The sequence below is a fragment of the Otolemur garnettii genome, unplaced genomic scaffold (genome assembly GCF_000181295.1).
Source record: "Otolemur garnettii isolate 467f Iridium unplaced genomic scaffold, OtoGar3 scaffold00018, whole genome shotgun sequence".
Lineage (NCBI taxonomy): Eukaryota > Metazoa > Chordata > Mammalia > Primates > Galagidae > Otolemur > Otolemur garnettii.
The window spans coordinates 25,027,939-25,040,545 of NW_003852413.1; the positions used below are offsets into that span (position 1 = coordinate 25,027,939).

The following is a 12,607-nucleotide window of genomic DNA, read 5'->3' on the forward strand; positions in this document are numbered from 1 at the left end:
ACGGCACTCTGCCCAGGGACAGCTTGAGGCTCTGTCTCAAAAAAAAAAAAAAACACTGATCATATGCCAAGAGCTTGACATATTCCCCACAATCACTTTTTATGTTTTTTGAGACAGAGTCTCACTTTGTCGCCCTCAGTAGAGTGCCATAACGTCATAGCTCACAGCAACCTCAAACTTCTGGGCTCAAGTAATTCTCTTGCCTCAGCCTCCCAACTAGCTGGAACTACAGGCACCCACCACAACACTCAGCTATTTTTAGAGAGGGGGTCTCGGTCTTGCTCAGGTTGGTCTCAAATTCCTGAGCTCAAGCAATCTGTCCACCTCACCACTACACCTGGCCCTCCCCATAATCATTTTTCAAGGTAAACCCTATTGTCCCCATGTTTACAGATGAGGAAACTGAGGCTCAAAGCAGCCCTGGAAAGACAGAACTAGATTTCAGCCCTTGCAGTCTCCTCCCACCTCACCATCTTGCCGCCAGCAGGACTTAGAGAGGATTAAACATCATACTTAGTACAATAGTCACCAATATCATAACTCATAAGGAAAGACTGCATCTACCCAAAGCAGATACCCTTGGAGACCAGACACTAGTTTTTAAAACTGCTCTGCCTGGTTCAGCACTCGTAGCTCAGTGGTTAGGGCACCAGCCACATACATCAGGGCTGGTGGGTTCAAACCCAGCCTGGGCCTGCTAAACAACAACAACTCCAACAACAACAACAACAACAACAACAACAACAGAAATAGCTGGGCATTTTGACAGGCATCTATAGTCCCAGCTACTTGGGAGGCTGAGGCAAAAGAATCACGTAAGCCCAAGAGTTTGAGGTTGCTGTGAGCCGTGATGCCTCAGCTGTGTCTCAAAAATAAATAAATAAGGGCAGCGCCTGTGGATCAGTGGGTAGGGCACCGGCCCCATATACCAAGGGTGGTGGGTTCAAACCTGGCCACGGCCAGCTAAAACAGCAGTGGCAACTGCAACAAAAATAGTCAGGTATTGTGATTGGTGCTACTTGGGAGGCTGAGGCAAGAGAATCACTTAAACCCACGAGTTGGAGATTGCTGTGAGCTGTGACGCCACAGCTCTCTGACAGCTTGAGACTGTCTCAAATAAAAATAAATAAATAAATAAATAAATAAATAAATAGGACGGCACCTGTCGCTCAAAGGAGTAGGGCACCGGCCCCATATGCCAGAAGTGGCGAGTTCAAACTCAGTCCTGGCCAAAAACGGCACAAAAATAAATAAATAAATAAATAAAAATGCTCTGCCTGGTGAAACCTCTGCTGTATATCCAGGGAAGCAAGATGGTCTGACCTTTAGAAAGAGCCAGGAGTCATTTGTGTTAATCTGGGAAGCAAGTGACAAGCTTCATACAGGAACACTATTTTGGGTACAAAACACAAGGTGTGGCTCTAAATACCACCTTTCCCAAAACTCTTGTGGAGGCTGGGACAATTTTGTAATACTTCTAAAGATGGTCCAAAGTTCCCTTGGAGTTCTGGGAAATAGCCAAATATGGCACCCTCTGACCTAGGGGTTGGTGAAACTTTTTCAGACTTTTAGGTAGTGCTTTCAGTTTATTTATTTTTTTTTTTTTTTTGAGACAGAGCCTTAAGCTGTCCCCTGGGTAGACTGCCATGGCATCACATCTCACAGCAACCTCCAACTCCTGGGCTCAAGTGAGTCTCCTGCCTCAGCCTCCGAAGTACCTGGGACCACAGGCGCCTACCACAATAACACCGGGCTATTTTTTGGTTGCAGCCGTCATTGTTGTTTTGGTGGGCCCAGGCTGGACTCAAACCTGCCACCTTAGGTGTATGTGGCTGGCACCTTAGCTATTTAAGCCACAGGCACCGAGCCAGTGCTTTCAAATTTTGGTGACGAAGTTTTAGAAACCCAGAGAATGTGTTTAATATGCTGATTCCAGGGCCCCAGACTTAGAGATGCTGATTCTAGTGGCCAGGGGAGGAGGCCTATGACTCTGCTTTTTCAGCTGACTCTCCAGTGATTATGAGACAATTATTGTTTGGAGGCCCACATCAGCCAGACTTTAACTGAGTTCACTAAAACCAACAGTCTTCCAGCTTTGTGGTCACACCTCACAGGTGCCAGAGAAAGCTGCAGAGGCAGCAACCAGGTCAGGGACCAGTCACCTCCCCTACCTCAGAGCAGACGGCAATCAGCTAATTGCAGTGCTAGCACCAAGCATTGTGGTTCACGATAAGATGGTTATCTCCTGAGGTGTGGATGTCTTGGCCAGTGAGTGTTGTTACTAGGACATTAACACCTCCAATAACTGATAAGGGAAGAAGAGGAGGTAGATGGCCCTGGGTATAGAATATTCTGGAAGCCATCCAGAAAGAGGCAGGGCTGACTGGGTTTGCTTGTCTCTCTTCCTCTAAAGCCCACAGGATGAAGCAATGAGTGAAGGGCCTGGGAGATGGGGTTATAAGTGTCACTGATAAAAGACAAAGGCCTTTCACAGTGAAAAGCCACAGAGGCTAGAAAGCCCAGAGCCTGGCTTTGGGGGAGGCTCCGTATTTCCTCCATTGGCCGCCTTCTTCCTCCCCTACTTTGCAGTTAGAGCCTTCTGGGTGGACGAGAAGCTCTGGGGTTTAAGGCCAGGCCCTGGCATACAAACAGGCTTTTTGGTGGGAAGAGGGATCAGAGCCCTGAGAGGCACGCCCTGTTGGCTATTTCCTCGGGCCACCAACTGCAAACTGGAGGTCAACAACCTAGTTGCAAAACCCATTCAGTAAGTCCCTAGCCAGCATCTTCAGACAATGAAGATCTGAATGTCCTTCTAACAGTAAATACTCAATCATAAAATTTCTGATCCTGTTTTCTCTCTAAATAAGTGCATGTCTGCTTGGTGGGTCACAATGGCAAGTTTGAAAGCCACAGTCCTGGACATAGCTATTTTTTGTTTGTTTGTTTGTTTAGAGACAGAGTCTTGCTTTGTTGCTCTCAGTAGAGTACTGTAGCGTCACAGCTCACAGCAACCTCCAGCTCTTGGGCTTAGGTGATTCTCTTGCCTCAGCCTCCTGAGTAGCCGGGACTACAGACACCCATCACGACGCCTGGCTATTTTTTTGTTGCAGTTTGGGCGGAGCTGGGTTCAAACCCTCCACCCTCATATATGGGGCCGGTGCCCTACTCACAGAGCCACAAGTGCTGCCCAACATGGCTAGTTTTGTAGTCTGTGGGCTGCAGCTGCCCTGTGCTTCTGAAACCCACCTGACCCACCTCTGCAACCCGCTCTAAGCACAGCCCATCCAGCTCTAGAATGAACATCTTGCCAAGGAGGCCAGGAGGAGGGATGAGAAGGGATGTGGGGCAGGGTGCCCCAGCAGATACCCAGCCCTCCCTGAGACTCTGTCACCAATCCCTCATCCCAGAGTGAAACTGGCAACTCATCTATCTTTTCTTGTTACAGATGTGAAGATGACTGCCCAATCCGTCATTTGTAGGACCTCCCAGCCCGGGCCGCTGGGTACATCCTCCAGCTCTGTGCACCCTGGAACACTGTGCATGGGTCGCATGCCCATGTTCCGGGGCTGTGGCTTACAGCAGCACCCTGCTCCCACTTGCACAAAGCCACACAGGCTACTGGTCTGTGGCTCTGCCCAGCAAGAAAACAGCAGCCTATTCTCCAGCCACAGGTGCCAGGGAGTGCACACAAAGCTGGAGGCTTCCGAGCCACCACCCACCCTCCATGCCCACCCAGGTCGCAGCCAGACCCTGCTGGCCATTCCAGGCCCAGGAGGGCCGAGACTAGGAGGTGTCAGGCTGGAGGACGCTGCAGGTGGGGTTTTTACACAGGAAGGAAGAACAAGCCGAGGTGGGGGAGGAAGCCAAGGAAGGGCGGAAATGACTGAGGAAGGGTGGAAATGACTGTAATGTCAGCACCCAGAGGCAGAAGGGGGAGGCCGCCGCGCCCCGCCCCATCCCATCCTCCAGGCTTGACCTTTGTTAGATGACGAAACATCCAGTTTGTACCCTGACAACCACCATACCCAGAAAAAAAAAAGCTTCAGAGAGAAAGGGGGGTGATTTAGCACACAGGCCCCTACACACACCCCCACAAAACTACAGTCCCTTCAAAGAGGAAGTGATACGTGGGCTAAAGTCTGGCAAAGAGAATCTGGGGAGGCACAGAGAAGAAGCATCTGGGAACCCCAAATGCCTCCCTCTCTCAAGCAGCCACCAGCCAGACCCACGAGGGACAGCAGGGACAGTGGAGGGAACTGCCTCATTCATGTCTGCCAGGCAGGCAGGGAGGGGCCCAGAAGGGAGGACAGCAGGGGGACTCCAGGAGGGAGGGTACCCTGGGAAGGGAGTTGTCACAGAATGCGCAGGGGCCACAGGAGGTGGCAGGAGCTTACGTTACTGATCTGGTCCTGGGTCTTCTTGATTCTCTGCAGCTCAGGTGTATCAGCAACCACACTGAAGCCTTTGCCCTTGTTCTTCTCAAACTCCTCCTTGTAGCGTACCTGGAGGGAAGAGGGACTGGAGTCAGGCTGGGAGCACAAAGGGCCTCATCTGAAGCAGCAATCAATCAGGAGAACGAGCCTGACCAGAAACCACCAACTCCAAGCAAAAGCCTTAGTCAAAAAGCGTTAGGCTTGGGGCAGCACCTATGGCTCAAAGGAGTAGGGCGCCAGCCCCATATGCTGGAGGTGGTGGGTTCAAACCCAGCCCCGGCCAAAAAGAAAAAAACTGCAAAAAAAAAAGCGTTAGACTAATAATAATGGCCATCAATACTTCTTCAGTGTTTTCTGAGTGGTGGGCACAATGCAAAAGGCCTTACATAGACACACACATGTATTATTAGCTCCATCTTATAGATAAGGGAACTGAACCACAGAGAAGCAAAGTCCCCCGCTCAAGGTTATAGAGCTTTAGCAGCAAATGTCTACAAACCCTCATACAAACCCTGACTCCTGATATTCCCCTGCCAGCCCATCCTACCTGAAAGCTTATAGGAGAAGGTACTCTCCAGCACTCCTAAGGCCCAGTCCTCACCCTCACCCTAGCCAGAATATGGCCCTATCCACTGAGAGCCAGCTGAGTGAGGGCTGTGCCAAAGGACAAAGTTGGTGCCCAGAAAGGAGGGCGGTGTGACAGACTCAGGGAAGGCTAAATCAATGACTCTTTGACAGGCCCAGTGGCTTCAAAGAGTTTGCAAGGCTGACTTCTGAGGCCATTGCCACAAGAGGGGAGAACACTGGTGGGTGGGTCAGATGGTGCTTCAGAACAGGGTTCCAATATCTGGGAAGAACCCTACCCTCCCACCACAGTACTAGAGGGACTCAAGTCAGATGTCAGAAAGGACTTCCCTGACACTGGCTAAAGGAACTGAAATATGAAGAACAGCTTGTCCTCCCCTGGGGGTTTTAAAGAACAGAATGAGGCTGGGAAGTACTCATGGGACAGGCAACGGTTCCTTGGCTTCCAGAGACCTCTCTGTCCACCTCAGCAGCCATCTGTTCCAGACCCCACCAGCTGCTTGGATTTCCTCCACAGGGGCTGCACTGTCCTGGAAACAGGTCAGCTCAGGACACGGGACCTAAGATCTTGGGAGTTTCCAGGATGACAAACCCACGCAGCTTCCAGGCAGAGTCATCTGGCTGCACCCCTGAGCTGCACCCCACACCAAGTGACAACACACAGAGATGAAGCCACAGCCACACTTGTCAGGTCCTCTGCACATCCTCCAGGGTCCCTGTTTGTTCCCCAAAACCCCAGTCCAGTTCTTTTTTTTTTTTAATTTTTTTATTTTTTTTTGAGACAGAGGCTCAAGCTATCCCCCTGGGTAGAGTGCCGTGGCTTCACAGCACACAGCAACCTCCAACTCCTGGGCTCAAGCGAGTCTCCTGCCTCTGCCTCCCAAGAAGCTGGGACCACAGGCACCGGCCACAATGCCCGGCTATTTTTTGGCTGCAGCTGTCATTGTTGTTTGGCGGGTCCAGGCTGGATTCAAACCCGCCACCTTAGGTGTATGTGGCTGGCGCCTTAGCCACTTGAGCCACAGGCGCCTAGCCCTTTTTTTTTTTATTGAGACAAGAGCCTCAAGCTGTCACCTTGGGTAGAATGCTATGGCATCACAGCTCACAGCAACCTCCATCCAACTCCTGGGCTCAAGTGATTCTCCTGCCTCTGCCTCCCAAGTAGCTGGGCGCCCGCCACAACGCCCAGCTATTTTTTGGTTGCAGCCTTCATTGTTGTCCTGCAGGCCCAGGCTGGATTCGAACTTGCAGTTCAGGTGTATGTGGCTGGTGCCTTAGCCGCTTGAGCCATAGGTGCTGAACCTGTTCTTCTTCCTTCTTGATTATGATCCAGGTTAAAAAGAAAGGCCTGAATGTGTTAGTCCCCATCAAACCAGAAATTAATGCAGTGGATCTGAGCACCAGCCCACCCCTAGGGTCCAGAACCTGTTCCTCTAAGCATCAGCTCTTCCAAGAAGCCCTGGCCCAGCATGGTGCCTGTTATGGGGGAGAGGGGCTCTCTGGGAAGGGGCATCAGTGGAGGTAAGGCACTCAGAAAAATGTGGCTCCATGTCGACGCAGTGGCTCATGCCTATACTCCCAGCACTCTGGAATACTGTGGCGGGCGGATTGCTTGAGCTCAGGAGCACAAGACTCAAGCCTAAGCAAGAGTGAGACCCCATCGCTATTAAAAATAGAAAAAAAACTCCAGAACCACCATTATGTTTCCCCTTGATTGTTAGTGATTCTACTTTTGTGGGACTCATCTAAAACATTATAAAGGAAATCAAATTATGAAAGTAATGTATGATGATTTCTACTATATATCATGACCTTACTTATAATAGCTAACCAAAAAAAAGTCTAAGGTAATTTTAATATAACTCTCCAGAAATATTATGCAGCCATTTTGGATTATATGAATAAAGACCAGTGCGTACCACTGAAAAAACAAAATAGAAAAAAACTAGTTGGGTGTCATGGCAGCCACCTGTAGCCCCAGCTACTCAGGAAGCTTGAAGCAAGAGGATTGCTCAAACCCAAAGAGTTTGAGATTGTTGCAAGCTATGACACCATGGCACTCTACCCAGGGCAACAGAGTAAGACTCTGTCTCAAAAAAAAGAAAAAGAAAAATGTGGCTCTGAACTCAGAAGCCCTGAGTCAAAGGCCCCTGGTCTTAGTTTCCTCATCTGTAAAGTGAGTTGTCATAGACATCAGTTAAAATATAGGGAGAAGATTTCCTATCACACCAGACACAACTGGTGCTAACATATCCTCAGTCTCCCACTTGCTGAGTGATCTCGAGCCAATGACTTAATCTCAAGCCTCAGTTTCCACATCTGTAAACTGGGGATCCTAATACCAGTCATGCCAATAAATGATGCAGTCTGTGCCTCTAAATGGGCAAGTGCATTGTGGAGCACTCAGAAGGGCTCAGTACACATGAATGAAAGTGCTTTGTCTATGTTAAAAGTGCGAACGCCAGGCCTCCACTCCTTCCTCTGCTTCCTGGCTTTGCAAGGGTCAGGCCCTTAATCCGGAGAAATAATCGCCATGGCGACACTACAGGACAACAGCTGGTTCCCAGGCTCAGGAACTGCCTCCCCCTCCCTGTCGGGGCAGGATAATTCATTTCACTCTTAACACAGGAGACCCAGGAGGGTGTGGTTTGGGGTAGGGAGGTGGGGTGTAGGGCTGAGAAAAGAGGGAGCCTGGGCTTGGCACCACTTTGCTGTGTGTCTCTAAGCAAGTCAGTTCCCCTCTCTGGGTCCCCTGACCCAGAGAGTTGTGACCATTTTTATGCATCTCCAGACCCTGAATATGGAGAATCAAAGTGGAGAAGACTTTCTGAGACCTTTGGGCACTGGGAAGGGCAGCAGAGGTGGGGGATGGAGGGTCAAGAGTGTTGGAGGGTCCGGCCTGAAGCCCCTCCCCCACCAAGTGGGAGCACTTGCCCTCATTGTCTGGGATGGCTCACCAGGGTATTCTGGGGGTCCCTGTGGAGGGAAGGACCTGCTATGGTCACTCTACCCAATTGTCCATTGGGTCAGCAACCCAGCACTTTGGCCAGATGACTCCATCCCTGGGAGACGCCTGGAAACTCCTACAACAGGGCCAGGCCTGACGCCAGAGACGCCTGACACCCAAACAACCACCATCTGTGAAATTCTGTTTTTTATGTAGGCTTTTGGTTCTTCTCCCTGGATCTTTCTTGTTCACTGTTTATTCCAGCAAACAGTAGGTACAAATCAATGTTTTGAATGCAGATACATAATCTCCAAACAAACATGGCAGCAGAATTTGGAAAATAACTGCCTGGATGACCCAATGTAAGAAGATCATGACTTAAAAAAAATTTGTTGAGCAAAATATAATACCAACAATTTCCAGATCATATGCCGACTGTGTGCTGGGCCCACATACTATGTAATCCATCCTCTTTTAACAAAAATAAACCAAGTTTTAAATTTGACACAGAGGCTGAGCATGGTGGCTCATGCCTGTAATCCTAGCACTCTGGGAGGCTGAGGCAGGAGGATCATTTCAGCTCAGGGGTTTGAGACCAGCCTCAACAAGAGTGAGACCCTGTCTCTACTAAAAATAGAAAAATTGGGTGGTGCCTGTGGCTCAAGGAGTAGGGCACCGGCCTCATATACCAGAGGTGGCGGGTTCAAACCTGGCCCTAGCCAAAAACTGCAAAAAAAAATAGAAAAATTAGCTGGGCGTGGTGGTGCATGCCTATAGTCCGAGCTACTTGGGAGGCTGTGGAAGGAGGATCTCTTGAGCCTAGGAGTTTGAGGTTGCTGCAAGCTAGGCTGACACCGTGACACTCTAGTCTGGAGCAACAGAATGAGACTCTGTCTCAAAAAAATAAGTAAATAAAAATAAAATAAAAATAAATTGGACATACACAGATGGGAGGAGAACTAATGAAAAAGGCCAGGGCTGGAAGCAATGGCCAAAAGGTGTTTGTGTCCATTCCTTGCTTCACGCCCAAGTTCCATTTCCTCTTTCTGCAGAAGAATAATAAGAGCCAACATTAACTGAACGCTAACTCCATGCCAGAAAACATGAAGTAGCACACACTAACATCCTCACAACAACCTCTGGACTGCAGTAATCCCCATTTTTCAGATGAAGGCACAGTGGCACAGAGTGATTAATAACTTGCCTGAGGTCACACAGCTGGTGGTGGCAGATCTGAGATCTGACCTTAGGCCGGCTAGTTCAGGTGGGAGGGGTTGTTGTTTGCGGTGCTGGTCACAAGATCCAAGAAAAGAACAGAAACCCTGTCCCAGGGCACAGTGTAGGGCTCTCACTGTACTCTCCCTTCCTCTCTGTGGCATTTCCCACAATACCATGAAGGCGAGACAGTAAAGGAAAGAAACAGTCTTCCGGCACTTCTCTGTGGGGTCGGGCCACACAGATATCTCCAGCTCAGTCCTACCCCAAAGCTGCTCCTCTAGGAGCCTAGAGCTCGGGGTGGGGGAGCAGCAAGTACGAGGTGCCAGGGCCCTGCTGCCAACTCCCAGCCTCAGCCAGGCCTGGGCAGGACCACCCAGAGGGTCATAGCTCTGTATTCCCTCCCCCGCAGGGGAGGCTCCAGGTGTCCCAGACACACAAAGTACCACTTTGGGGACTAATATAGAAATGGAAAAACAAAGTTGAAATAGAACGGGCAGCTTCCCAGAAATGGAGAAGGACTGAGATACCCCACAGCAGGCCTAGGGGCACTGGGAAGAGACCAGCTGACACCCTGGTGGGGTGGTGCTAGGTAGGCAGTGGAGGTTCCTTCCCACTTCCCTTCCCGACAGCCTATTAGCCCTGCCCCCACCATGGCCACAGGAACAAGAACCTGTCAGGCCCCAGCCTGGTTAGCTCAGCCCTTCCAAACCTCAGGCCCAGCCCCCAGCCTTGAGGCAACTGGGTTTGCTGTCCCCATTTTGTTGGTGAGGGAAAAAAAACTGAGAGGTAAAAACAGCCATCAGAGGCAGCCTCAGACCACACAGCTGGTGAGTGGTAGACAGGAGATGGAACAAGGCCCAAAGAGGACGGCACCCTTTCCTCATCACTCTCTGCCTCCTCAGCCCTGAGCTCTCACCCCCAAGGACCCCAACCCTAGGGGGACAGAGCTGTGCCCTCACCTCACGTCCCCCATAGCACACACAGAGTAAGCTCCAAACTTTCTGCTCCTGCTCATGGACCCAGCTCCACATCCCTTAGAATGGGGCTGAAAGCTCTTACCAGAATCACCAGGACAGTCAGAATGCAGATTCCTAAGCCTCACACAGAGCTGCCAACCCAAAGGCCCTTGAATGGGGCCTAGGAACCTGCATTCCAACAACCCCCTAATGACTGTTGGGTAGGAACACGTAGCTGGATGCCATGGCAGTTGGCCAGCATGGCAGCATTATCAAGAGCAAAGGGTTCCAGGGACCAGATCCACTGGGCGTGAAATCTGCCTGCCACTGGGCTCTGGGTGAGTAGTGCAGTCTTGCTAAACCTCAGTGTCCCCATCTACACGATGGGGATAAGAGCTCCTCTCCTCCTTCACTATATAAGGTCAGGTAGATGGATGTGCATGTGTAGATACACACACACACCACACACATACACACACACCACACAGAGATACGCAGCCCGGCTCAGTGAGAACCTCATAAAGAGTAACTGCCATTCTCACAACCTCCCAGAGACCTGTAGAAGAGCAGCAGGCTGGGCCCCTGGGGAGCAGAGGCATCTCTAAATCCTGCCTGTACAGCCAGCTCCCCCTGTGAGGAGCAGAGGGGGCCCTGCTGGGGGGGGGGGCCAAAGGCAGGATGGGGTGCTTCCTCTTACAGACCCCACCCTTCAGAGATCAGGTTTCAAGGGCAAAAAGAGCTGCAGTCATGCTTTTGCAGGACTGAGAAAGACTGGGGTTTGAATTTCTCCTCCTGAGAGCAGGTGTGTGTGTGTGTGTGTGTGTGTGTGTCTGCAAAGATCTGCCGTCTGCTCCCGGCACCTGCTCCCCCAGGTCCCTCTCACCCCCTCCACCTCTGCTCCCCAGGTGCCTTCCACAGGCTCAAGAGTCATCTCTGAGCCCTCTCCCTACCTGCTAGACCACCTGGCCCCCTCAGCTGGCTGAGGGCTACTGTGCACGTGGGCCCCCCAGGAACTGTACCTTTGTGCTACAGAAAAAAGAGTGGCAGGGATAAGCTGTTGCTCCCCTGCTCTGTGGAACACTCAGGAGGCCCCAGCCTGAGCCATACCAGGGCCACATGTGGTCAAGGGCACCGCATGTGGGAATGGAAGGACCAGAGCCCAAATCCTGGAACCTCACTCACTCACCAGGTGTCAACAGGCAAAGCCCTGGGCCTCTCTCAGCCCCAGCCCCTCATCTGGGACACAGGGGTAGCACATCTTCTCCCCATCCCCTAGAGTCAAGTCAAGGATAAACGAGGCCAAGGAACTAAAAGCATTTGCTTAGCTACAAAAGGTCTCAGCAGCATAAGGGATTATCGTGTTCATTATTATTTTTTTTTTTTTGAGACGGAGCCTCAAGCTATCCCCTGGGTAGAGTGCTATGGCATCACGCTCACAGCCACCTCCAACTCCTGGGCTCAAGCGAGTCTCCTGCCTCAGCCTCCCAAGTAGCTGGGACTACAGGCGCCCACCACAACATCTGGCCATTTTTTTGGTTGCAGCCATCATTGTTTTTTGGCAGGCCCGGGCTGGGGATTCGAACCTGCCACCTTAGGTGTATGTGACTGGCGCCTTAGCCGCTTGAGCCACAGGCGCCGAGCCTTATCATGTTCATTATTAAGGTAGAGACTGGTTTTCATGGGAATCAGAGAAAAACTGGAAAGAACTTAAGTCTCTGGGTTAGACCAACCTGCACGCACAGCAGTCTGTGTCTGCTTTCTCTGAGAATGAAAGGAGCACTCAATAGAATTAGCTGTTAACACTGTTACCACCTCTCCTGCTACCTGCACAATCTTAGCAAGTCCCTTGATGTTATCTTATCTGAGCGATGCAAGAAACTCTAGGGTTGCTGGGAGGACTACAGGAGAGAAAGCTTGGGAAGCCAACACAGGGCGAAGCTGGTTCTCCCAGATGGGACACGGAGGGTCCTGTTAAGAATGAGCAACAAGCCCCCTTCAGAGGTATCAGCAAAGATCCCACTGTGTTCCAGGTGGAGCCTCGGCAGCACCTTCCTCGCCCTAGGCCCCTGCCCACTTGGTAAATTCCCCTCCTTGCGTTCTCAGTTAATCTTTTAATCCTTGCTGATTTTAATCCACCCACCCAAGAAGAAGTTTGGCCCAGAAGCCCTCCCAACCCCCAGGCAGGGTTATTGTTCTGGTCTCAGGGATCCAGACTCTTTGTTTACTCCTCAGATCCGCTAAACACTTAATTCTTGGCTGGGTGTGTTAGCCTCTTGGGAGGCCAAGGTGGGAGGATTGGTTGAGGACAGGAGGAGTTTAAGACTAGCCTGAAGGCTCATGCCTGTAATTCTAGGACTCTGGGAGGCCGAGGAGGGTGAATAGCTTGAGCTCAGGAGTTCCAGACAAGCCTGAGCAAAAGCTCGCTAAAGGTGGCGCCCCAAACAGGGACCAGAGTACAGGGCAGTAGT

At 51.0% G+C, this 12,607-nt stretch overlaps 1 protein-coding gene across 1 annotated transcript in view; it reads right to left on the reverse strand.

Moving 5' to 3' along the window:
- The window catches only part of LASP1 (LIM and SH3 protein 1), a 52,236-nt gene that overhangs the window by 19,471 nt on the left and 20,158 nt on the right, over nucleotides 1–12,607 (reverse strand). Inside the window, exon 4 of the mRNA XM_003786431.3 lies at nucleotides 4,395–4,502. Coding sequence (XP_003786479.1) covers nucleotides 4,395–4,502 — 108 coding nt within the window. The remainder of the gene's footprint in view (nucleotides 1–4,394; nucleotides 4,503–12,607) is intronic.